Source organism: Prionailurus bengalensis, chromosome A1 (genome assembly GCF_016509475.1).
Source record: "Prionailurus bengalensis isolate Pbe53 chromosome A1, Fcat_Pben_1.1_paternal_pri, whole genome shotgun sequence".
Lineage (NCBI taxonomy): Eukaryota > Metazoa > Chordata > Mammalia > Carnivora > Felidae > Prionailurus > Prionailurus bengalensis.
Window position 1 is genome coordinate 88,292,794 of NC_057343.1, and position 25,114 is coordinate 88,317,907.

Consider the following 25,114-nt stretch of genomic DNA (forward strand, 5'->3'; position numbering starts at 1 on the left):
GTCAGATGGCTGTACTACACTGTGGTTTAGGGCTGGGGCTTAAGGTCACATGTCATTAGCTTGACCTCTGCAGGGGCCGTGACAGGTCACCTGTGCCTGCATGAGTGACCCCGAACAGAGGCCCTGGACACAAGGCCACAAGCCACAAGGCTCAGAGGGATGTCCCCAAAGGGCCAGACTGAGTGCTGCCACGCATGCATGTGGGAGGAACATGCAGTCTGCATGACCACTGGGTGGGGGAACCCTGGGACCCTTCCCCATGTTGCTTTTCCCTTTCCTTCAATAAAGCACACCCTGAGCGGAATGTTCTGCTGAGTTCTGTGAGTCCTTCAGGTGATTCATTGAATCCAAAGCTGGTCGTGACCCCCCCAAAGTGAAGTTGATGCCAGAAGTGGGGCTGGTCCCGGGGACCCCCAGAATACAGCCGGTGTCAGAAGTGGGGATGGTCATGGGGACCCCCAATGTGCAGCTGATACCAGAAGTGGGGGTGGTCCCTGGGGACCCCCAGAATACAGCCAGTGTCAGAAGTGGGGGTGGTCATGGGGACCCCCAAAGTGAAGCTGATGCCAGAAGTGGGGGTGGTCCCCAGGGACCCCCAAGCTGCAGCTGATGCCAGAGTGGGGGTGGTTCCAGAGACCCCAGACTACAGCTTGTGCCAGAAGTAGGGGTGGTCATGGGACCCCCAAGCTGCATCTGGTGTCAGAAGTGGGGGTGGTCCCGGGGACCCCCAAGCTGCATCTGGTGTCAGAAGTGGGGGTGGTCCCATGGACCCCCAGAATGTCAGAAGTGGAGGTGCTCCCAGAGACCCCCAAAGTGCAGCTGATGCCAGAAGTGGGGGTATTCCTGGGAACCCTGACCACAGAGCCAGCCTCAGTGCCCTCTCCCTGCTCCTGGCCTCCTGGTTGCCCACTCAGAGCTCCTGAATGTTCACCAGGGAGGCCTGCCAGCTGCCCCCTCTGCCTCATTTCTCTAGCTGGCCGTGTCGCCTTCATGCCACATGTTTGTCTCCTGGTTTGCCATCTGTCTCCTCCCCTAGACGACCAGCACCCCTTGGCAGGGCCTGGTACCTGACCTGGGACAGGGTGTGAGCCCTCGGAGAGCTAAGGAGTGAGTTTGGGGTGGGTACGATCACTGTGTCGGGATCATGGGTGCACACCCTCTGACTCTGTCCCACCTCGTCCACCCACGCACCCACCCAGGCTGGCGGTGATTGTGCCCAGCCCCCCAGCAGGCCGCCCCTCATTCCCCAGCCCCTGCCCGGGATGGATTCCCTCCCAGCGCCTCTTCCTGGTGCAGGATCAACATCCCTTGAGCCCCAGGGGCCTACCTTTGTACCAGCTGACGATGGGCTTGGGTGTGCCTATCACACGGCAGGCCAGCTTGACAGTCTCACCCAGCTCGGCTGTGCAGTCTGCCAGCTCCTCTTCGAAATCTGGGGGTTCTAGGTGCACGCGTGCACACACACACACACACACACAACACACACACAGGCTTTGAGCTCTTGGTGGGTGGGATAGCCCCCCCCCCCAAGTCCTTGGTGCGTCCCTGGCACAGCCAGAAGCCTCAAGGTCAAAGAGTGAGATTGTTATGGACACCACCCCTTGCGACCTTCCATCCAGGACCTGGGTCCGATGGGAGTCAGGGTGAGTGAGGCAAGCTGGATGGGTAACAAAGAACCGCGGAGAAAGGGGATCCTCTCTCCTGTCCTAGGTGGGGAAGCCGACCTGGGGTTACCAGGTCCTTCACGTCCCTAACAGTCTGGGTGCCTGTCTTGTTCTGGAGTGGAGGGCTGTGTGAACCCCGAGGCTTCCTGTACTCAGGTCAGGCTCAGGCTCCCAATCTGGCAGCACTGCCATGTCCAGGACACTCACGCCACACGGGCAGGGCCAGGCGCTGCTGGATGCCGCATATCTCCTTCACCCAGGAATTCTTGGTGATGACCGTCCGCGCCTGCAGCAGATACTTGCGCACAGAGTCCTCTCGCTCGTGCCAAACCTCAAAGGCGCGGTCGTCACCCTCCACCTGGTCATTCAGGTCGATGCTGCTCAGCTGTGGGGGGAGGCGGGATGCAAACTGACTGTCTGGAAGCAGGACTCCACACTCCCTGCCCAGCCGGCACCCCCTCTGCCCCACTTGGGCTCCATGGGCACCCGCAAACCTTCATCATATTCCGGAAGACATAGCTGAAGGTGTCGGTGCGGGAATCCCGTCTGGGCTTGCAGACCACCAGGTGGTGGCGGAACAGGAAGACATGCCGATGGTGGCCCTTCCAGGGCATCCGTGCGCCCGGCGCCCCCTCCCACACGATGAAGTGGCCCTGGGGAGCATTTGGCTCTCAGTCAGCTCGGTACCTGGCGCCCACATGGCCCCGCCCAGGCCCTCCACCGCGCCCAGCACCCAGCACCCACATAGCTCCGCCAGGCCCTCCACCATGTCCTCTACCCCGCATCCATGTGGCCCCGTCAGGCCCTCCACCCTGCCCTGCACCCGGCACCCACATGGCCCTGTCAGGCCCTCCACCATGCCCCACACCCCGCACCCGATGGCCCTGCCCAGGCCCTCCACAGCACCCCACACCCCGCACCCACATGGCCCCACACCAGGCCCTCCACCGTGCCCCATTACCCCCACCCACGTGGCCCCGCCAGGCCCTCCACCGTGCCCAGCACCTGGCGGATGGGCTCGCCCAGGGCCTGCAGGGTGCCTGGGTAGTTCTCCATGAGCGACACATGCAGTTGGTTCTCAGCGCGCTGCGGCAGGGCCGACACCACGGCATACGCCTGCTCCAACAGCGCGCAGTTCTGCCTGTTCCTCGCCTTGTTGCGGATCAGCTCCTGGGGGAGAAGGCGTCAGGCCCGAGCCCTACCGCCCGCCCGTCTGCCTGACCGCCCACCAAGGCCAGGGAGGGCGGCCACGCGGCGGCCCTGTACCTTGAGCAGGGCCTGGTACTGCTGGACCCGCTCCACAGGCTGTTCCAGGAAGTGCTGCAGGGGTGGCGGTGGTGGCTGTGAGGGGTCTAAGGCTGACAGCACGTCTTCCGTGTATTTCTGTGGGAACCGCAGCACGGGGTTGGGGACACACATGTGCACCCCCGATGGCCAGTGTTACCAGGGCGGAAAGCTGGAGGGCTGGGGCGTGGGGTACATGCACATGTGCATACATGTGCACTGCTCCTCCCTCCGGTGGGCCTCACACCCTCCTCCTGCCCCCCGCGGTGTCACCCTCTGAAGCTGAGCCCAGAGCTTCAGGGGCCCTGCTTTTCTCAGAAAACTATGAGGCATGGGCTGGGGGGCACCTTGTAGAACTCCTGCACTGCTGTGCTGACCACCGCAGACTCGGCTTGTACGCGGCCTACCAGAAACTCCAGGTACTTCTCAAAGGCCGCCTGGTTCTTGATGAAGCACATGGCCACATCGTCATCCGTGTCACACTGCTGCAGCTCCCTCTGGAAGCTGCAGAACAGGGGACAGTGGTCAGGGGGATGGCGAGCCCTCAGGCTGGGGGAGAAACAGGCTGCTGCCCAGGTCTGGGCTGGAGAGGCTGCAGGTGCGGTGTGTGAGGGCATCCACATCTGCACACATGACGTGTGTGTGTCGTGTACACATGCATGCCCACACGTGTCAGAGTGTGCGTCTGAATGCAGGTATGCACGCCTGTGTCTGTGTACACAGAAGTGCATGTCGTGGGACGTGCCTGTCATGTGTTTGGAGAAGTTTCTGGAGCGTTCTCACATATGGGTGCCGGCAGCAGGCAAGGATACTACAGGCGCTTCTGTGGGCGAGCCAGGTATACATGCCTGTGTTCCTAGGGACATCTGTGCCCTTAAACAGGGGTGTGGTGCGCCAGTGGGTAAACCCAGTCAGTGAAGTTCTCTCAGGCATGCGTGAGCATGTGTGCGCGTGCATCACTGATATGCATGCATTCGTCTTTGTGCACTTGTGACTGTCACGTGTGCTTGTACCTTTGTGCATGCCTGGCTGGCCCATGTGCATGTATCTGTGTGCACACCTGGGGGCTCCAGAGCAGCCGTGGGGCCTGCCTACCCTCCGGAGCAGCCGTGGGGCCTGCCTACCCACCTACCTGCTGTGGAAATGGCTGATGTCCTGCACGTTTCGAAAGATGACAGCCTTCTGGGAGGCTACAGCCGCAGGTACATGGGGGCAGCGGTCCAGGTGCTGCATGTGGTGGCTTTGCAGGAACTGCAGCTTGCCCACAAAGGCCTGCTCAGAGCTCAGCAGCTCCTGGATGATGGAGCTGGGAGGGGATGGGGTGAGGAGAGACCAAGGAGCTCCTGAGGGGGGCGGGCGGCCTCCTCCTCCCATGCAGCCCACCGCCGCCCACCTTCAGAACAAGCCCGGCAATGTGGGCAGCACCCCCAAGGCTACCTGGAGGCCACAAAGCCGCTCCTGCCCCTGCCTGCCGGACCCTCACCTTAGCCTTGTCTTGTATTCATCCTCAGACACGGCCTCCCCTGGGAACTCGGGGGCCTCAGTGGGCCCCCACTCGGGTGACAGCTGGTGAGAAAATGGGGGATGGTGGCAGGTGGTCCCATCTCTGGCCCAGCCTTGCCCTGTGGGAGGACCCAGGGGTCCATCCCAGGACCCCGCCCCAGCCATCTGGTACCTTGAGCCGCCTGTCCAGGTAGGCAGGGGACACCCAGCCCTGGCGTGAGGGGCTGGACTTGGTGGGCTTGGTGCGCACAAGCCAGCGCAGCGGGTGGGCGGAGTCCAGCACTTCCACATACTGGCCCTCCCGCAGTGAGATGGCATCCTGCTCGGCCCCCAGGGGCAGGTAGTCAGCCGTGACCACATAGATGTCGAAGATCTGGGGGGGATGATGCCAAGTCAGACCAGAGGGATGCCAGCCTGACCTACCAAGACCCCCACAGCCCCCACAAAGACCCCAGAGCGGGGAAAACCCAGACTGGAGCCAGCCGGGCCTCCTGAGGCTGCGGGGTGCCTGGCATCACGTTGGGGGAGAAGCCATCCTGAGGTTCCAGAAGTTCCAGGACAAGCTCAACCCAACTCTGCTGATGGAAATCCCATCAGGGTGGCAGTGAGGCCACCCCAGAGGGCCCAGGGGTCCAGGCCATCCCAGGTGGCAGTATTGTGCTTCCACTCCTCCCCCTACTGGTGCCCTGCCCACTGCCTGCCCCCCACTGCCCCATCAGAGCACCTCGCCACGAGAGTCCCCATCCTCCGACTCCGAGGATGACTCCTGGACGCTGGAGGAGGGGCGGGAACGGCCATGCCAGGGGGATGCAGACGGTGTCTTAGATTCCTCATCGCTGTCACCTCCAGGCACCTGCAGCTTGGCTGGGGGCATAGGGCATGTGATGCCCAGGAAGGGCCTGGCCCATATCCCCTCCCCGTGGGTCCCCAGGGTGCGTGGACAAGGGAATTCAGTCACTGCCCCTACCCTCGCCCCACAGCCAGCGGCGCCCTCACCCTGCGTGATCTTGGCCGACACTATCTCTGTGATCTGGGAGGTGAGCTTCTGCAGGAACTCCTCTGTGCCCACCTCGGCCAGGGACAAGTGGCTATGGGCCTCCACCGCCATGGGCTCTCCTGGGGACCAGAAGCTGGCTCAGCTAGCTGCAGGCCCTGCAGACCTGTGCTCTCCAGGCCTGGACCTGGGCTCAAGTGTCAGCAGTGCAGAGGAATGCACAGACTTGGGGCCATCACTGCTGGAAGCTTTGCAGGGTCAGGTCAAGAGTGAATGAGGGCTGCCTGGATGAGTGGGGGTCAGCCGAGAAGTGACCCCAAAGGTGGGCAACCAGCACACAGAGCACATGGCCTTCCCTTCTCTACTTCTGTGCAGACTCCCTGCTTTCCATTAAAAAGTTACAAATACCCCAAGGTGCCAGAAGGGCCTGTGCAGGTGGCCAGGAAATGAACCGAAGGACCCTGCTGGGGACGGGGGAGAATCCAGGACAGATCAGGTCTGGATGCTGGCATGCCCAGCACCTGCCTCCTGCACTGCCTTCACCTAGCCATCACTGCCACCTGTGTCCAGGCCAGGCATCCACACAGCCCGCTGGGCATGAGCTGTGAGTCAAGGGTCAGATCTGCAAGGCTCAGAAATGGCCCTGACACCAACTAGCATTCAGAATCAGGCCCAGGAGAGGGCAGGAAGCCCTGGCCCAGAGAGGATGAGCAGGTATTTCTGGAGCATCTGTGGGCCTGGAGCAGCCTCCTCCATGCCTCACCCCTGCACTGGGTGCATCGACCCCCACCCTGCTCCCTGCTCCCAATCAGCCCATACCTTTCCTCTGCCCAGCAAGATCAGTGAAACCTGCAGGTTCTGACATCTGCGTGGAGACGGCTTGGGTCCTAAAGGGGAGGGGCATCCTGAGGGAATGCTTCAGCCGAAGCCCTGGTGTTACATGGGGACACTGAGGCACAGAGAGGGACAGGGCCTGGCCCAAGCCACAGAGTCCTTGAGGGGCAAGGCTGGGCTGCAGTCTGGATGGGGTTCCCTCCCAAGGGCGGCAACGCCCCACTCCCAGGCCTGCTGCTGCTGACCTGCTTCCCCTACTCACCCCTGCAGGAAGGTGGAGATGAGGGCCTCCTTCACCCCAGCATGCTCCTCTGCTGCCCCTGCCTCCTTGGGCACTGTCAGGAGAACAGGGTGAGCCTCAGGATGACGCCCCACAGCCCTAAGACAATTCTGGTGGGGACCTGACCCAGGGTGTCTACCCCCCAGCAGGGACCTTGACCCTGGCCCTTGGGAGCCCCAAGGTGGAGTGGGGCCCAGGAGGAAAACACTCAGGGGGGCAGGAGGCTTCTAGGAGGGTCTCATCCAGCTATGCAGAGCCTACAAGACAGGGGTGGGAGCTGGCCCATGGGGCTCTGTGTTCAGGGGGCCAACAGGAGAGGGCTCTGGGTCGGGGGCTCAGTGAAGGTCAGCTGCCCGCAGTCACCCACGCCCACTCACGGCCAGAGATGTGCAGGCTAGCGGAGCAGAGGGCCTGGCCAGCGCTGTTGCTGGCGATGCAGGTGTATGTGCCCTGGTGCTGTCTGCCCACATCCAGCAGGACCAGACTGTGCTGCTGTGCAGAGCTGGCCACCGTGTAGCCTGGCGTGTCACGGCCAATCCACAGCACGCCTCGCTCAGCCTCCTCCCGCAGCCAGTGCACGGCTGGGGCCGGGCACCCTGTGGGCAGGAGGGAACAGTGAGGGAGACTTGGGGAGATGGGAAGACTGAAGGGCCTTGGGGGGAGTTCTAGGTAGGAAGAGGGCAGGGCCCTCTCTGATCCTGGGGGAGGGGTCCCAGGTGGGAAGAGGGAGGGCCCCCCCCCCTCAGCCTGGGGGAGGAGTGCCAGGTGGGAAGAGGGAGGGGCCCTGCTCTGATCCTGAGGGAGGAGTCCTAGGTAGGAAGGGGGCGGGGCCCGCTCTGATCCTGGGTTTGGCTGTCCTTGTCAAGGGGCAGGACAGTAGGAGGGCCCCACCTTCCACCTTCACTGAAAAGGTGATGCTGGAGCCTTTCTTCACTTTCTTGGAGGTGAATCTTTCCAGGAATCGAGGCGGCACCAGCTGCTGGTACACATCTGGAGAAACAGCAAGCATTGGTGATGAATGCATGTCGAACCCCTGTTCCCCATCCTCGGGGCACCAAGGCCCCCCTCCCAGGTCCCAGCCCCATCCCATCTGGAGGTTGGGTCTCCACAGCCTACAGTGCACCCTCCTCCACCTGCGACGCTGTGTCCCTCACTCACTTTGCTGAGCCACCCACCCACCTCTGCCCACCCGAGTCGGCTCACCTGATTCTGGCTTCTCTTCGGGATCTTTGGGGCCTGAAAGAGGCAAGAAATGGAAGTCAGGCCTGTAGCACCAGGGGGCCTCCCTCCTCTGGGCCTGTGCACCTGCTAGGGGTGGGAGTCTGTAGGGGTGTCCCACCCACTCTCATACACACAACCCTCCACGGCCCCAAGAGTGTGGGCGTCGATCTGGAGCCAGCACGTGGGGTGGCACCGAAGGGTGAGTGAAGCCTGGGCAGAGCTGGGTCCCTCGGCCGCTCCCTCTGGCGTGACCTGGGAGCACCTTGCGATGCTCAGAACTTGGGACAAAGGAGCTCATACCCATCCTCCAAAAGTGACTCCTGACCTCCTCTGCAGTCTCCTGGTGCTCCCACACTTGTGGGTTTGTTTCACTGCCTGCCTGCCCCCACCCAGGCCACTTGCACTGCCCAGGTGGGGACACCCAGTCCCCCGCACCCACCTCGGACCAGCAGCCGGGCTGATGAGTAGGCAGCGCCCACAGCGTTGCTAATGTAGGCTGAGTACTGGCCAGCATCCTCCTTGGTGACAGATACAACCTCCAGGGTGTGAAGCGTCTTCCTGTCAGCCATGCGGATGTGTGCAGAAGCCGTCAGGGGCTGCCCGTCTTTGAACCAGTACAGCCGTGGCGCTGGGTAGCCTGGGACCACAGGGGACTGGTCAGCACACAGCCCCCGGCCAGTGCGCCCTGCTCTCAGAACCCCCGGCCCCCATGCCCACCCAGCCTCCACTGTCCAGATGGCGCTCCGGGCCATCTGTCTCTCTTCCTCACCTTTCACTTTGAGCTGGAACTTGGCCAGGCGTGTGCCAGGGGCCACCTGGAGGTCCTTCATCTCCTCCACCACCTGGGGCAGCTGCCCCTCCTCTGAGGTAGACTCCGTGCCCTCTTGCTCCCGGCTGGTGGGAGAACAGAGAAGGGGCATGAGGTGGACCAGCAAGGGGTCAGGCCTGGATGGCTCCTGCAGACCCCTGCTTGCTGGCAGGACACTTCCAGGGCCTGGCTGAGAGCTCCAGGACTCAGGTTCCGTCTGCCCAGGCCAGCACTGCCGCCCCCCCCTGGGCCTGCACCACCAGCCTGCTGGGTGCTGCCTGCGTCTATATGGACCTCTACCTGGACAGGTAGCCTTGGGCGCTGAAGTAGGAGGAGGTCTCCGTGGCATCGGCCGCAGTTTCATAGTCCGTGCTGGTCACTGGGAGAGGAACAGTGGCTGGAGTGAGCTCTGTGCCCCACCTGCCCAGGCATGGCCCCCCACCCGGCTCTCAGTGCGAGGCCATCCCTAGGAGCCACTGACACTCCTGGGGGAGAGGCCATGGGGCACATGGTAGACGGTGTCCCCTCCACACCCCAGGCTGTCTCCATGTTTCCAGGCCTGTATCTAACTGCAAGTCCCAACAAATTGTCAATACTGGGTGATGCTGGGCCTTGTGACTGGCAGAGAGCAGCCACAGCTGTATCCTCCAGTCTTCCCCACTAGGGAACAAGGGGTGACATATACAGCCAGCCGTGAAGGAGTAACAGGGTCTGGACTCACCCTCTGCTGTAGGCAGGATGTTCGTGTCCCCTTGACCTCAAATGTGGAAACCTGCAGTGTGCTGGTGTCAAAAGCGGGTGCTCTGGGAGGTAGTCAGGGAGTCAGGAGCTCCTGACAGCGGAGCCCCCACCATGGCAATGGCATTAGTGCCCTGACAGGAAGCAACCCCATGCGAGGAAGAGCTTGACTGCAGCCACGAGCAGTACACTTCTGTTGTTTCTACCACCTGGTCCCTGCTGCAGTAGCCCCAACAGCCTCCCCTTCCCCCATACAGAATGTGGGATAATGGCTGTGATAGTGTGATTTATAAGAAATACGGACTCGGCCCTTGTCACTGTTCCTGGCTCAGAGGTCCTAAGGCCCTTGGGTTTCCCAACTGAAGACAGCAATGAAGGTGTCACGGTGTTCATAACAAGCCCAAATTCATGTTGTTGTGGTGACTTTAGAAAGCCCCTAGGGATGGCGGCTGGTGGCCTGTGGACCCCACCGTGGGACCAGAGAGTTGGAGGCTTCAGTCCTTCCCCTGACCTCTGGGAAGGGGAGATGGAATCAATCACCAATGGACAATGGGTTAATCGATCATGTCTATGCAATGAAGCCCCCATGAAAACTCAGAGGGACAGTCTCAGCATTGGGGGGGATTGAAGGCTGGGGAGCACATAGAGACGTGGGGAGAATGACATGCCTGGAGAGGCATGGAAGCTTCCCATCCCTTCCCCAGCATCTTGATCTGGGCGTCTCTTCTAACGGGCTATCCCTGAGTTATATCCTTTTGTAATAAACCACTAATCTAGCAAGTCAAACATTTCCCTGAGCTCTCTGAGTCCCTCCAGCACATTCATCAGACCCGAGGAGGGGCCGTGGGAACCTGTGATCTGTTGCCTGTGGGTCAGAGCACAGGTGATGTCTGGACTTGGGGTTGGCGTCTGAAGTGGGGGTGGTCTTGTGGGGCTGAGCCTGTGGGGTCTGATGCCATCTCCACATAGATGGGGCCAGAGCTGAGTGAATTGTAGGACCCCCAGCTGGTGTCAGAGAATTTCCTGTTGATCCCTTACAGATAGGAAATAATGGTGAGCCCTGTGATCACCCCAGCTTCCTGCCTTCAGTGTCCAGGTCTAGGAAGGGAAACTGAGGTTGGCAGAGCCAGGTAGACCCTGAGTTGAGGAGACAGAGTTGGCATCCTGGGAGATGAAGGCTGCTGGAGTCCACAGGACGGAAGCCAGAGAAGAGAGAGCTGCACACAGAGAGTGGGGACCCTCTCACTGGAGGGTCAGCAAAGCACCGACTGGCATGTGAACATGGGGAAAGAGACCTCTGAAGGGGCCATGGACACAGTGCGGAGGATACTGTGTTTCTAGTCAGACTGGAAACTTTCACAGTCTGTGGATCAGGTGCTCAGGAAGTCTTTCCTTTCAGTAGAGGGAGGGAATCAGCCCAGCTTCCTGGGCCCCACCTCTGAGGAGGATCTCAAGAAGGTCTGAGACACTGATCCTAAAACTCATGTAGAAATGTGATCAGCAGACACACTGATCCTAAAACTCATGTAGAAATGCAAAGGACCCAGAGGCTCAAAACAGTCTTCAACGAGAGCAAAGTTGGAGGACCCACATGTCTAGATTTCAAAACTTACAATGAAGCTACAGCCATCAAGACAGCATGGTGGTGGCATGATGGTCAGATCATGGATAAATGAGACAGAATGAAGAGCCCAGAAATAAACCCACTTGTTTCATGGAAATGAGATTTTGACAAGAGTTCCAGGACCATCTTATGGAGGAAAATAGTCTTTTCCACAAACAGTGCTGGAACATTGGATTTCCACAAGACAAGGATGAATTTGGGCCCTTAGCCTCTCACCATATACAGAAAGCAAACCTAAATGTCAGAGATAAACCTGTAAAACTCTTAGAGGAAAGCATGGTTGTAAATGTGTATAGCAAAAACTAGGTGATGGTCTTGTAGACATCACAACAAAAGTACAAGCAAGCAAAGGAAAAGTAGTGGACTTCATCAAATTGAAAATTTTGTGTATCAAGAAAGTGGAAAGAAAACCCTCAGAATGGGGAAAAATGTTCAAAAATCATATATTTGATAATGGCCTAGAATATATAAAGAACTCCTACAACTCAAAATCAAAACCCAATCTGAAAATGGGGAAAAGACCTGAGTAGACATCTCTCCCAAAAAACATACACAAATATCCAATAAAAGATACATGAAAAGATACTCAACATCATTAGTCACCAGGGAAATGCAGGTCTAAACCACACTGCTTAGGGCAGCAATTACTAAAAACCCCTGGGTGGCTCAGTCTGGTTGAGTGTCCAACTTTGCCGCAGGTCATGATCTTAAGGTTCGTGGGTTTGAGCCCCACATCTGGCTCTGTGCTGACAGTACAGGATCCTCTGTCTCCCTCCCTCTGCCCATCCCCTGCTCGCTCTCTCTCTCTCATAAATAAATAAACATTAAATTTTTTTAATAAATAAAAAGGTGAATAATAACAAGTACTGATGAGGATGTAGGGAATTTGAACCTGCATCCATTGCTGGTGGGAATTGACAATGGCACAGCCCCTGTCGAGCATGGCCATTCCTCCAAGAGTTAGCCACAGAATTGCCATATGACCACGTGATTCCACTCCTAGGTATGTGTCCAAGAGAACTGAACACGTATGTCACAAAAAACAATTACTTGTACACAGATGTGTGCAACAGCATTACTTATAAGACCCAAGACAACTGATGGATAAACACCACCTGATGAATGGATAAGCAGTCCACATACAAGGGAGTATTGTTCAACCTGAAAAACAGATGAGGTACTGATGCATTTTACAACACACATGGATCTCTGGGACATGTTCAGTGACAGGAACCAGACACAAAAGGCCACGTATCATATGATTCCATTTATATGAAATGTCCAGAACAGGCAAAGTCACAGAGACAGAAAGTAGCTTAGTGGTCTCCAGGGGCCAGGGAAGGCAGAGTGGGGATTGACAGTGAATGGACACAGGGTTTCTTTCTGGGATGACAGAAATGCTCTGGTGTGGGAAATAAGCATAAGAATTCCCTGAGCTTGGGGGCGCCTGGGTGACTCAGTTAGGTGTCAACTTCAGCTCAGGTCATGATCTCGCAGTTCTAGAGTTTGAGCCCCACCTTGGGCTCTGTACTGACAGCTCAGAGCCTAGAGCCTACTTCGGATTCTCTCTCCCTCTCTCTCTCTGTCTCTCAATCTCTCTCTGCCCCTCCCCCACTCGCACTGTGTCTCTCAAAAATAAGTAAATGTTAAAAAAATAAAAATAATAATTCCCTGAGCTTGCACTAACGAGTTAACAAGGCTTAGGATGGAAAGCCGCCTCGACAGGATGAAAGTGTCCGCGACCAGTTAGAGGCGGAAAGCCACTACAGGGTAGAAGCACCCGACGTTAGCTAGAGAAAAGGTGCTTTGTTAGCCTTGAGGCACCCTGCTCCAGCAACCTTACACTTTGGATATAGGAGCTGCTTGGCTGTATCACCCACAGAGAAACACTGTCCATCTGGTGTATCATTGTGCTTTAATCTCAACTTTTTTTTTCAATATATGAAATTTATTGTCAAATTGGTTTCCATACAACATCCAGTGCTCATCCCAAAAGGTGCCCTCCTCAATACCCATCACCCATCCTCCCCTCCCTCCCACCCCCCATCAACCCTCAGTTTGTTCTCAGTTTTTAAGAGTCTCTTGGGGCGCCTGGGTGGCGCAGTTGGTTAAGCGTCCGACTTCAGCCAGGTCACGATCTCGCGGTCCGTGAGTTCGAGCCCCGCGTCAGGCTCTGGGCTGATGGCTCAGAGCCTGGAGCCTGTTTCCGATTCTGTGTCTCCCTCTCTCTCTGCCCCTCCCCCGTTCATGCTCTGTCTCTCTCTGTCCCAAAAATAAATAAACGTTGAAAAAAAATTAAAAAAAAAAAAGAGTCTCTTATGCTTTGGCTCTCTCCCACTCTAACCTCTTTTTTTTTTTTTCCTTCACCTCCTCCATGGGTTTCTGTTAAGTTTCTCAGGATCCACATAAGAGTGAAAACATATGGTATCTGTCTTTCTCTGTATGGCTTATTTCACTTAGCATCACACTCTCCAATTCCATCCACGTTGCTACAAAGGGCCATATTTCGTTCTTTCTCATTGCCATGTAGTACTCCATTGTGTATATAAACCACAATTTCTTTATCCATTCATCAGTTGGTGGACATTTAGGCTCTTTCCATAATTTGGCTATTGTTGAGAGTGCTGCTATGAACATTGGAGTACAAGTGCCCCTATGCATCAGTACTCCTGTATCCCTTGGGTAAATTCCTAGCAGTGCTATTGCTGGGTCATAGGGTAGGTCTATTTTTAATTTTCTGAGGAACCTCCACATGAAAAGATGCTCAACGTCACTCCTTATCAGGGAAATACAAATCAAAACCACACTCAGATTTAATCTCAACTTCTAATGCCACTCGCCCCCCGAACCCTTTCCTTGTTACACACACAAGTTATTGGTCCCTAGCTTATTGGTTTCTTCAGCAAGTTCACCACATATGTAAAACCTTGAGAGCTCAATCAATACAGAGACGAAACCCCTGTTTGGGGTTCTTGTCTCCTCCCGGACATTAGCCTCTCTCATATGCAATTCTGCATCTGCTCTCTTGCTGGACACGAGAGAACTTCAGATTCAAAGTCTGCAACACTCTGGCACTGGATGGTCATGCTGGTCGCACAACATTATGAATATACTACAATCCACTGAATTGCACATTTTTAAACAACTTCGATGGTGTGTAAATATCTAAACATTTTAAATCCCAAGAGAAAAGGAAAATTTTGCACAGAGAAACAAAGGTAAGAATGGCATCCTATTTCTCAGGTGGAAACAATGCAAGTTAGTAAACAGTGGAACAGCACCTTTAAAGAATGAAAAAGAGACAAAAAAAACGTCCTAACAAAAATACCTTCCAGAACCAAAATAGAAATAGACGTTTCTTTCAGGCATACAAAAGCTGAGAGAACTCTAGCATACCCAGACTACAAAAAAGATGTGGAAAGATGTCCCTCAGGCAGAAAGAAAGTGAGAGCAGATGGAAATCCAGATCTACACAGCAGAATGAAATATCTCCTACTGGGTAAACACACAATCTGGTCTCATTCGAGGTAACTGACTTACTGTTGTGTGCAGTTGTGCTGATGATACTGACTCCACATTTGGTCCTACATCTTGTTAGTGTTGCTTGATGACCTCTCCTGGGCCCCTGTGTTCCCGGCCCCTTGGAAACTCATATACAGGTCTTAGAAGTGCCCACCAAAACTGGGATGGGGGAGGTTTGCTTTGGCCTCCCGTGAATCTGTTAGAGATAACCTAGTTTTTCTCAGACCTTATATACCCTTCAGTCTCCAGCAACCGAGGTCGCTTGTGTCATAACTACAGAAGGTGACACTGACATATCCCTTTTCCTTGCCAAGCAGTGTTCCCTACAATGGCTGTACCACTATGTAACCATCGCCCACTGAAGGACAGCTGGGTTGTGACCAGTTACTGGCTGTTGAGAATAAGGTTGCTAAGAGCCTTTGGGTACAAGTTTTATTATGAATTTGGGATTTCATTTCTCTGGGATAAACACCAAAAACAGCAACTGTTGCATTACATGTTAGCTATGCGGTTGGTTTTGTAACTGACTGCCACCCTCTTTTCCAGATGGAGTGTACCATGTTACATTCCTGCCAGCAATGCATAATCAATCCTGTTTCTCTGCCTCCTCGCCAGCACTGGGTGTTGTCTCTATTTTTTATTTTAGCCATCCTGCTAAGTGTAGAGTGATGTCTCGCTGGGTTTTGATCATCATTTCCCTGGTGGCTAATGATGGTGAATATCTTCCATGTTATTTGCCTTCAGGGTGTCCTCTGGTGTGAAACATCTGGACATGTCTTTTGCTTCTGTTCTAACTGGATTTTTAATTTCTTTTTTTTTATTGTTTACTGTTGACCATTCTTTATATACACAGTAAAACTGTGGATTGTGAACAACTTGTTCTGCGAGCATTCCACAAGATGAGCAAACATTTCTAATAAATTTTAACTTGATAAACTGAGCGATGTGTTGCAATATGAGTAGTACGTGACACTGAATGTCACATGATTACAACTGAGCCAATGGTTCTTCTCTCTCTCTTTCTCTCTCACTGCAGGATTGTGGGTGATTGTCTTCTATGCTCAGATGCTCATGCTCAGTCTCAGACCATGGCATTTCACAGAAATCAGTGGTTTTTCAAAACATTGGAAGGTGCCCACAACTGGCACTTGTGGTTTTTTTTTTTTTTTTTTTTTTGTCACTTCCAATCACCTATGGACAGCCCTTTGCTTTTCCATACAAGAGTGAGCTTAGGTAGGAATGCTTAGCTTCATTCTAGGTCGGGCTGCCTGCAGATATAGATCATTTCCTCTGCCGCCTTATTGACAGTTACATTCAATACATGACAAGAGTTTATTAATACTGTAGTGAGGTCAACATCCGTGTGAGTGTATAAAATGGCCCCCATGCAGAAGGTTCCATGGAACCAATAGATAGCAGTGATTCCATTAGTGATAGTGAAGGTTGCCCTACACAATAATCCTTCTCTCCCTTGTCTCCCTTACACCAGCCACAAACATTTTCAGGGTAAGTACATGTTAATTTTTCTTTATATTTTGTATTTTCTTGATTATTTTGCATTATATTACAGTATTGTAATCATTTTTATATGAGTATTTGGGGGCTGTGGAGCAAGTCATCTGAGTTTCTATTGTTTCTTATGGGGAAATTTGCTTTGATATAGGAGCACTTTGGATTACAAACATGCTTCCGGAATGAATTATGCTCACAAACCCAAGTTTTCCTGCACATATATTTCATGCTTTCCTTATTTTTATTGGTTTCAGAGGTAGAATTTATTGTATATATTTTTAGATAAAGTCCTTTACTAGATATGTGGTTTGAAGATACCTTCTCCCATCCTGTACTCTGACAACCCTCTGCACGGGGTCTTTCTCAGAGCAAACATTCATAACCTTTACCAATTTTCCCTTTTATGGGTGTGCTTAGTATCAAATCTAAGGAGTGTTCTCCTGGATCCTAAATATTTTTCCCTATTTTTTTTCCTGAAACCTTCATAGTTTTGTATTTAACATTTACATATATAGTCCATTTTGAGCTAATTTTTGTATAAAGCCAAGGTCTAATTCTTTGCCTATAAATGTCCCAATGACTCCAGCACTACTTGAGATTCTATCCTTGAATCTGAAATTCTATCCTGCCTCCACTTAATTGCCCTTGCACTTCTGTCAACAATCAAATGGATGTACTTGTCCTGAGGCCCACCAGGAGTCTCGGCATTAGAATACAACATGCCTCCTGGTCCCATATCACTCAGGAAACTTCCAGGGATTTAAGAACTGTGTGCTAGGAACCCGGAACAAGACCAAGTACATATTTCTTGTTGTGCCATAGCTAACCGCCCAAGTGTGCCGGACACCTCCAAACTGTCCCAGGACCCTCCCCAGCCTAGGCACCTCCCAAGGAGATAAGGTCTCTGCCCCCACCCCAGCCACAAGATATGAGGCTCCACATCCTGTCCGACCCGAAACCAGTGCTCTCTGGGGGCTGCCACACTCACGGTCCACACGGAGCTCTGCCTTGGTGGACGACACACCCATGCTGTTCTCAGCCATGCAGCGGTAGACACCCATGTCTGCAGGCACCACTGCAGTGATGATGAGCTGGTGGCCGCCCTGTTGGTCCTCACTGATCATGTAGTGGTCATCCTCCTCCAGCATCCTGCCGTCCTTGAACCAGCACACGGCGGGCACCGGCTGGCCTGTCACCACACAGTCGAAGCTCACGGGGTACCCGTCCTGCACCTCCTGATTCTGCAGCTCAGTCAGGAACACTGGGGCTGGGAGGGTCAGGCAGGGTATGCAATGAGCTGGCCCCAGGGTCTCCACCAGTCAGCCCAGCTGCCAGCGGCTCAACGTGCATCCAGTTCACGGCACCCATTCACGTGGGAGTGCTTGCAGACCCCGGGGCTAAACACAATTCTGCGTCTGCCAGCTTCACCCCTGTTCTCTAGGAGGATCCTCTCCTTGCCAGCCTGCATCTCAAGCCACTGAGAAGCCAGAGGGATAGTGGGCAGGAAACAGGTAGGAGGGGCAGGTAAAGAGAGACAGAAGTCGTGTGGGCTGCAAGCATGAGAATGGCCCATAATTGCACAGGGGAGGTTTCCAGACATGAGGCCATGGGGGTTATATACCTTCTTTACTCCTAGGGAAACACAAGGGAATGGTGGAGTAGCTTTAAAAGTAATTTTAGTTGCTGGGGCAGAAGATGGGGGCCGTGGAATACCACCTTTTATACTGGTTTTACCCCAAACCCTCACGGAGCAAACACAAACTCTGGAAAGTCCATATTCCTATACCCACTTCATAGACAACACTGAGGCTCAGAGTAGCTAGCACGTAACAGACAGAGCTGGACTTAAACCGAGCTCTAACCCCAAATTCAGGGCTCCTCCAGCTCGGGGCAGCTGCATCCGCAGTGGCCCCAAGCTGGAGCCCAGCCAGCTCCCTGAGTCTTCAGCTGACCCAGGTCACACCGGCCCTGCCCCCCCCACCTCCCGGCCCTGCCCCCCCACCTCCCGGCCCTGCCCCTCCCCCTCCTGGCCCTGCTCCACCCTCCCTTCCAGGCCCCCCCCTCGCCCTCCCTTCCAGGCCCCGCCCCACCTTCCCTTCCAGGCCCCGCCCCATCCCCATTCTAGGCTCCACCCTTTACCGCACCACCCCTCCTCATCCCAGGCCCCTCCCCCTTCCAGGCCCCGCCCCCTCTTTTCCCTGCCCCGCCCTCCCTTTCCAGCCCCGCTCCTCCTCTTCCAGGCCCCGCCCTCTCCCTTCCTGTCCTCCCCCTCCAGGCCCTGACCCCGCCTCTCCCCCTTGTCGCCCCTCCCCCTTCCTGGTCCCGCCCCTCCCCTTCCCGCCCTTCCCCTCCAGACCCTGCCCCCACCCCTCCTCCCTTGTCGCCCCTCCCCCTTCCGGCCCCGCCACAGACAGCGCGCAGACTCACCGGCGTCTGTGGTCAGCGGCCGGGGCACCACCTCCTGAGCTGCTGTGGGGGCAGGAGCCACCTTGCTGATGCGCATCTCCACCCCCCGGGGCCCCTGCTCTGACAGGCTGATGTCCACGCCGATGCCCATGGTGCCAAACATCTCCCGGAAGCAGGTGGCCGCACGGTGGGCCTCGGCAAGCGCCTCGAAGCGAATGTAGACAAAGTGCTCTTCTTCGCGGTACGTCCGCCAGTCCCCCGGCTCCTCCGGCTCCGCCGGGCCTTCGTCTGCGCTCAGGAAGAGCTCTTCGTCCGATACTTCGGCCGGGCCCTTGGTGCGGAACAGGCGGTGCAGCCGCCGGGCTGCTCGGCGGAAGGCGTCATCCAGCTCGCCCCCCGAGGAGCTCTCCGCCTCGCTCTCCGTCCCGCTGACTACCACACAGGCGCTGTGGGCCACGTGGCCGAACTTGCTGCTCACCTGGCAGGTGTAGCGGCCAGCGTCTGCACGGCCCAGGCCCGTCACCAGCAGACAGCAAGTGCCGTCCCCAAGCTGGTCGATGTGGTGGTGCCGGCCGTCAGTCAGCTCCACGCCGTCCTTCAGCCAGCGAGCACACACATCCGCCTTGCTGGACACCACACACTCCAGACGCAGGACATCCCCCACCTGTGCCTCAGTGTCCCCAAATGTGCGGGAGAACACGGGTCCTTCTTGCTGCTTCATCTCTTTGCGGACCTTGTAGCCTTTGAAGGCAGCCTGGATCTTCACCGCTGCCTTGTCCATGGACGGGTCACCCAGGTCTTCAGCCCTCAGGCTTCCCGGGGGTGGGTGAACTGCAGGTGGCTGTTCCTGATGCTTCGGTGGCTTCCCAACTGCAGGGATCCCAAGCTGTGTGCACAGGTAAGGCAGGGAAACTGAGGCCCGTGATAGAGAAAAGACAGTGCAGGGACATACAGGAAGCTGGAAGCAAAGCTCATGTTTCACTTCACCATGCTGCTCTGCCTTCTGCCTGCCTGAAATTGCATAACTTTCACAGAGGCTGGATGCCTTATGACTCCTATTGCCACTGAGAGGCAAGCCCACCCTCCCTGAAATCATTTCTAATGGTTACCTGGACAGGGACTGACAGGTTGTGAGGAACACCACAGAGAGACCAGTTTAGCTCTTAACAGCCAGGTGGATGGTGGGTGGGAGGATGCATGGGTGGTGGGAGATGGGTGGGTGGATGGTGGATGGATGGGTGGGTGGGTGGGGGATGGTGGATGGATGGGTGGGTAAGTGGTGGATGGATGGGTGGGTAAGTGGTGGATGGATGGATGGATGGATGGATGGTGAATGGTGGATGGGTGGGTGGGGGATGGGTGGGTGAGGGATAGTGGATGGAGGGATGGGTGGGTGGGGGATGTTGGATGGAGGGATGGGTGGGTGGGTGAATGGTGGATGGATGGATGGATGGATGGGTGGTGGATGGATGGGTGAATGGTGGATGGATGGATGGGTGGGTGGGGATGGTGGATGGAGGGATGGGTGGTGGATGGGTGAATGGTGGATGCATGGATGGATGGGTGGTGGATGGGTGGATGGATGGTGAATGATGGATGGGTGGGTGGATGGATGGATGGGTGGGTGGGGGGATGGTGGATGGGTGGGTGAATGGTGGAAGGATGGATGGATGGATGGTGAATGGTGGATCGATGGATGCATAGATGGGTGGGTTGGTAGTGGATGGATGGATGCATGGACAGAGAATGGATGGCAGATGGGTGGTGAGTGGATAGGTGGTTGTATAAATGGATGTTAGATGGACAGATGTATGGATAATGGAGAAATGGGTGGGCATATGGCTGATGAAGATCTGAGACATCCAGGCCTCTCTTCGAAGGCCACACTGGATACTCACCTTGCCGGCCAGTGGTGAGGTGCTGGGCTTCCCAGCCTTCTTGAGGTAGGTAACCAGGGAGGGAGTGCCTGCCCGGGACTCGTCGTCAGAGCTGGTGTGCGAGAGGTCGGCCTCGCCAGTGCGTGCCAGCTCGTCTGCTGTGGAGTAGTCCTCAGAGAGGTCTGGGGCCGCTTCTTCTACCTCCTGCCGCGGGCGTGGTGAACGACCATCCTCCTCGGGCAGCTCACTGATGGAGTCCAGTGTGGGTTCACGGCTCATGCGACGCTTCCGGGCCAGGGCCTCCCACAGCAGGTGCAGGTCACCCTCCTGGGCTGCCTCGGGGGGCAGGCTGGGCTGTGCAGGGGCCTCATCCTCAGATCCCGTGGTCAGCACCACTAAGAAGGACAGGAGACTGATCAGCAGAGTCGGGACAGACCCTCAACCCCAGGCTGGCCATGGCGGCTGTGTGGTTCTTCTCAGTAGGCCTCTGGCACCTCCCTGGGCCACCAGGGTTTTCTGGAGGTCCAGTCTTTATGAAGTTTCAGAGGCTCTGAACTGCCCTCTCAGCCTCAGCTTCCCCTGCTGAAGCCAGACTTCACCCTACCTTGGGCACCTGCACAGGAGGAGTGAGCCCAGGGGAGCACGGGGCCAGGATCAGTGCAGATGCAGTGGGACAAATAGTATGAGGGGGTTCAGAGCACAGGGGAAGGTGGTCAGAGTGGGGAGGCTCATAGCGGGGGGTTCAGAGCACAGGGGAGAGGTGGTCAGAGTGGGGAGGCTCATAGTGGGGGGTTCAGAGCACATGGGAAGGTGGTCAGAGTGGGAAGGCTCATAGTGGGGGGCTCAGAGCACAGGGGAAGGTGGTCAGAGTGGGGAGGCTCATAGTGGGGGCTTCAGAGCACAGGGGAGATGTGGTCAGAGTGGGGAGGCTTATAGTGGGGGTTTCAGAGCACAGGGGAGAGGTGGTCAGAGTGGGGAGGCTCATAGTGGGGGGCTCAGAGCATAGGGGAGAGGCCATCAGAGTAGGGAGGCTCATAGTGGGGGTTCAGAGCACCAGGTGAAGGTGGTCAGAGTGGGGAGGCTCATAGTGGGGGGTTCAGAGCACAGGGGAATGTGGTCAGAGTGGGGACGCTCATAGTGGGAGGACTCAGAGCACAAGAAGTCCCTATGCATGAGGAGGAGGCTCAGAAGGCAGGGTCCGAGAGCTTAGGGGACCAGCAGTGGGTACCAAGGGATGTGTGGGCCAGGACGTGCTCAGGGAGCAGTGTGGCTTGAGGTACCAGCTCTATGATTTGTGACAAGAGACTCAGCCACACGGGTCTGTGCATCTCCCCACCAGACCTCAGTCTTCTTTGGTGTGAGAGGGGCTCCCCAAGAGGATCAAGGAGCTGATGAAGAGGAGGGGCTGGCTTACCCCCACCTGCCCCGCCCCACCCCACCCCCACCCCCGCCTTAGCTGGGTCCCAAGGACACACCCTGGAAGGAGGCAGCTGCAGAGGAGGCCGGGTCTCGGGTGAGGCCACAGCGGTACTCCCCCTGGTCCTCCGCTGAGAAGCCCCGGATCACCAGCGTCCGCCGCTGACCCTGGCAGAGAACCTGGAAGCGCCCGCTGGGTTGGATGACCTCCGCCCCCTTCAGCCACACCACCTCGCCCGCCTCCGCCACCTCACACTCCAGACACACGTCCTCGCCGGCAGCCACCTGCCGGCTCTTGGGAGCGGGAGGTGTGGGAGCTGGGTGCGCAGGAACCGGGGCCACAGGCACGGGGACTGAAGACACGGGGGCGGGGACCGCAGGCACGGGGGCGCTGGCCGCAGGCACTGGCTCCAGGGGCTCTGCCAGAAACAAAGCCACTTCAGAAAGGACGCGCTGGGGCTCTCCAGCTTGGGGAGGTCTGGAGCGCTCCAGGCGGGACTACCACCACCAACCTTAGGAAGGCCAACCACTCACCGAGCTTCACTGTCTGCGGCAGGTGCACGGGCTCCCCAGCCCCCGCTGGGCCCACTGCTGCCACACGGAAGCGGTAGGTCTCCCCGGGGGCCAGGCCGTCCACCACGCACTCAGGCCCAGGCACCAGCTCATGGCACAGCCGCCACTCGCCTGTGGCCGCCGCCTTCATCTCCACCCTATAGCCGCAGAGACCGCCGCCACCGTCGCTTGCAGGCGCCACCCAGGACAGCGTTACCGAACGGCCGCTGCGCGCCACCACCTCTGCGTCCTCTGGAGGGTCTGGGAGGCCTGCGGGGACGGAGCTGGTCAGTGGAGGCTCTCGGTCCGCGCCCGCGGGTGCCCAGCCCTGCCTGCCTGGTTTCTGATCCTGGGGTGAGAAGTGGGCGCTGGCCCGTGAGCCCCTGTACTTGGTGGCCCCGACCGTCTGAGAGCGCAAAAGTCGTGCACTTCAGAGCCAGGGAGACAGTGTACCCTGAGCCTACCTGGATGGCAGCCTCTGGGGCTGGAACAGCAGAACCCTGGTCGCAACCTGCCTGCCCGCAGGCGGCCCAAACCACCCACCTAGCACGGTGAGCCGCGCGGAGGCCACAGCGTCGCGGGCGGCGAAGGTGACCTCGCCAGCGTGCTGTGGCTGGGCACTGCGCAGCTGCAGGGTGTGGTGGCTGCCGTCGGCGGTGACCGTCCAGTTGCGGTCGTCCGGCTGCACGGCGGCTCCGTTGATGTACCACGTCGCCTCGCCCACCGGCACCGCCTCACTGAGCGTGCAGCTGAAGCGGACCTGCCCACCGGCTCCCACGGCCGCGTCCTGCGGGGACTCCAGTACCTCCAGGCGCCAGCCTGCGGGGGCCGGGGTATGCGGTGAGTGCTCCGGCCTGGAGGCAGGTCTGGGAAACCTCCCGGCCACCGGGTCCCGCCAGCCCCGCCCCCCTGCTCCTGGCAGAGAAGGAGGCCCGGCATCTGGCAGGAGGGGTCTCAAAAGACCGACGCCCCCCCCCCCTCCACTGCCAACGTCCTCAGCCCCCAGCCCTGTACCTCCACAGCGGAGGATGCGGTGGGAGGGGTCTCAGAGACCCCACACACCTGCTGAGCGGCAGCCGGTGGGAGGGGTCTCCAGATACACGCCCCCCGCCCCCCGCGAGGCCTCAGCCCCGCCCCGCACCCCTAACCTCTGACTGTGAGGAACGCGGACGTCACCACGTCCCCTGCCAGGAAGGTCACCCGGCAGCTGTCCTGCGGCCGCAGGTTCTTGAGCAGCAGCAGGTGCCGCAGGCCGTTCTCGAAGTAGACCACCTCCGCGTTCTCGGAGGTTCGCACAGGCTCATCGTCCAGCAACCAGGTGTGGGCGGCCACCTCGGGGCGGGACAGCTGGCACTCGAACAGCGCCTCGCCGCCTTCGAGTGCGTCCACGTTCTCCAGGCCGCGCACCACTGTGTTCTTGGCTGCGGGGAAGGCGGCGGCTCAGGGTGCGCTGGGGCCTCCTCTGCCCCAGGGCCCCCTGCAGAGTTATGTGGAAGAGCCCACCCCCATTAGAAGGGCTTAAGGGCTGACCAGCATGTGGCCCAGTGGAGGGCAGTGCACGGTGTCCACATGGGGCCACCACGGGGGCCTCTCGAGGCCCTGCCCACTCCCATACCATCACCACGCTGGTAGCTTGCCTTGGCTGGTGGCCAGGGAGGGCATGCTTCTCCACACCAGACAGGTGAGAAGCCTCACAGGTATTCCCAAAGCTGCCCAGCCCACAGCCAGGCTCAAACCCTGCCCCCAGCAAGAGTTATATGCCCCTGCCCAGGTTGCAGCGTGGGACTCTGAAAATGGCCCCCTTTCTTCCCAATCCTCAGCCAGCGCTATCAGACATGCTGGGCTGCTCCCCTCACTCACAGGGACCAGAGAGACCCCTGCCCTACTTCCCCACCCCTCTCCAGCTCTCTCGTTCGCACAGTACACCAGACTTAATAAGTGGATGTGTGTTTGATGTGTTAAGCCATGAGCTCAGGACTGGGCTTGCCTGGCCCCAACAGCAGCCCAGGCTTACCACCTGCCACGGCCCATTCCCATGATACACCACCTGTACAGCAAGTGATGCCAGTGGGAAGTCTGAGCAACTTCCTGGAGGAGGAAGAATCTCAGGCTGGGCATGACTGAGCTGGGCAGGGCACATGTGAGGCAGGAAAGGAGAACCAGGTGACCCAGGACTGGTCTGGATGCTGGGAAGGGTGTGACCTTGACCCACATGACTTTAGGAAGCCGCTACAGAGCCTGACCTGGGCAATGGGGGATGGGGCAACCACAGCCCCAACTGCTCTCTGGGATACATACCCAACTAGAACCTATTCACAGCCCTAGTGCTCAATCCCAGCTTATCCACAGAGTACACATGCCCTGCAGGTAGGGGCATCTGCTCTGGACACGAAGCCCCAGGGAGTGAATGGGGCAGGGCATCTCAGAGCAGACACCCCCACAGGACCCACCCATGTCTCTCTTCTGGCCACCGTCCCACTCCCGGGCTCCTCATACCACAGACCAGACTTCCCCACATCCCAGCTCCTTTCCTGCCCACATCAGAATCAACAGCACCAATGGGGGTTAGACATCCCAGATGTCAAAGCAGCAGTGAGCCCCTGCCCTTTCTGCCTCTCTGGGCTCCACTGTACCCTACCCATCCCAGATGGTCTCATGCCTCAGCTGCACCCCCGCCTCCCTCAGGTCTGGGTTCAAAGGGTAGCCCCTCCCCATAGCTGCTGTCACGTCTAACTTCAGCTCCCAGAGGGACAGCCCCCTGGAGGGAGGGATTGCTGTGTATTCCGAGCTGTGCCTCCTGGGACCGGAAAAAGGTGCTTTAAAAACGTCACTGTTTACAGAACCAGGACCTGCTTGTCCTGGCTTGGATGGCCCTCTCA

At 57.3% G+C, this 25,114-nt stretch overlaps 1 protein-coding gene across 39 annotated transcripts in view; it reads right to left on the minus strand.

Annotated features, from left to right (window-relative positions):
- The window catches only part of OBSCN (obscurin, cytoskeletal calmodulin and titin-interacting RhoGEF), a 165,270-nt gene that overhangs the window by 27,039 nt on the left and 113,117 nt on the right, over positions 1–25,114 (minus strand). For all 39 annotated transcript variants that reach the window (XM_043584471.1, XM_043584462.1, XM_043584420.1 and 36 more), the window contains 26 exons: positions 23,384–23,656; positions 22,779–23,054; positions 22,218–22,505; positions 21,743–22,102; positions 20,289–20,662; positions 18,412–19,276; positions 16,973–17,251; positions 8,889–8,967; positions 8,550–8,674; positions 8,220–8,417; positions 7,763–7,795; positions 7,451–7,549; positions 6,937–7,155; positions 6,542–6,614; positions 6,265–6,332; positions 5,448–5,567; positions 5,176–5,315; positions 4,624–4,824; positions 4,432–4,514; positions 4,081–4,254; positions 3,296–3,452; positions 2,931–3,047; positions 2,670–2,834; positions 2,159–2,317; positions 1,872–2,049; positions 1,328–1,441 (listed from right to left, as the gene is read on the minus strand). In XM_043584471.1, the coding sequence (XP_043440406.1) occupies positions 1,328–1,441; positions 1,872–2,049; positions 2,159–2,317; positions 2,670–2,834; positions 2,931–3,047; positions 3,296–3,452; positions 4,081–4,254; positions 4,432–4,514; positions 4,624–4,824; positions 5,176–5,315; positions 5,448–5,567; positions 6,265–6,332; positions 6,542–6,614; positions 6,937–7,155; positions 7,451–7,549; positions 7,763–7,795; positions 8,220–8,417; positions 8,550–8,674; positions 8,889–8,967; positions 16,973–17,251; positions 18,412–19,276; positions 20,289–20,662; positions 21,743–22,102; positions 22,218–22,505; positions 22,779–23,054; positions 23,384–23,656 (5,217 nt within the window). The remainder of the gene's footprint in view (positions 1–1,327; positions 1,442–1,871; positions 2,050–2,158; positions 2,318–2,669; positions 2,835–2,930; positions 3,048–3,295; positions 3,453–4,080; positions 4,255–4,431; positions 4,515–4,623; positions 4,825–5,175; positions 5,316–5,447; positions 5,568–6,264; positions 6,333–6,541; positions 6,615–6,936; positions 7,156–7,450; positions 7,550–7,762; positions 7,796–8,219; positions 8,418–8,549; positions 8,675–8,888; positions 8,968–16,972; positions 17,252–18,411; positions 19,277–20,288; positions 20,663–21,742; positions 22,103–22,217; positions 22,506–22,778; positions 23,055–23,383; positions 23,657–25,114) is intronic.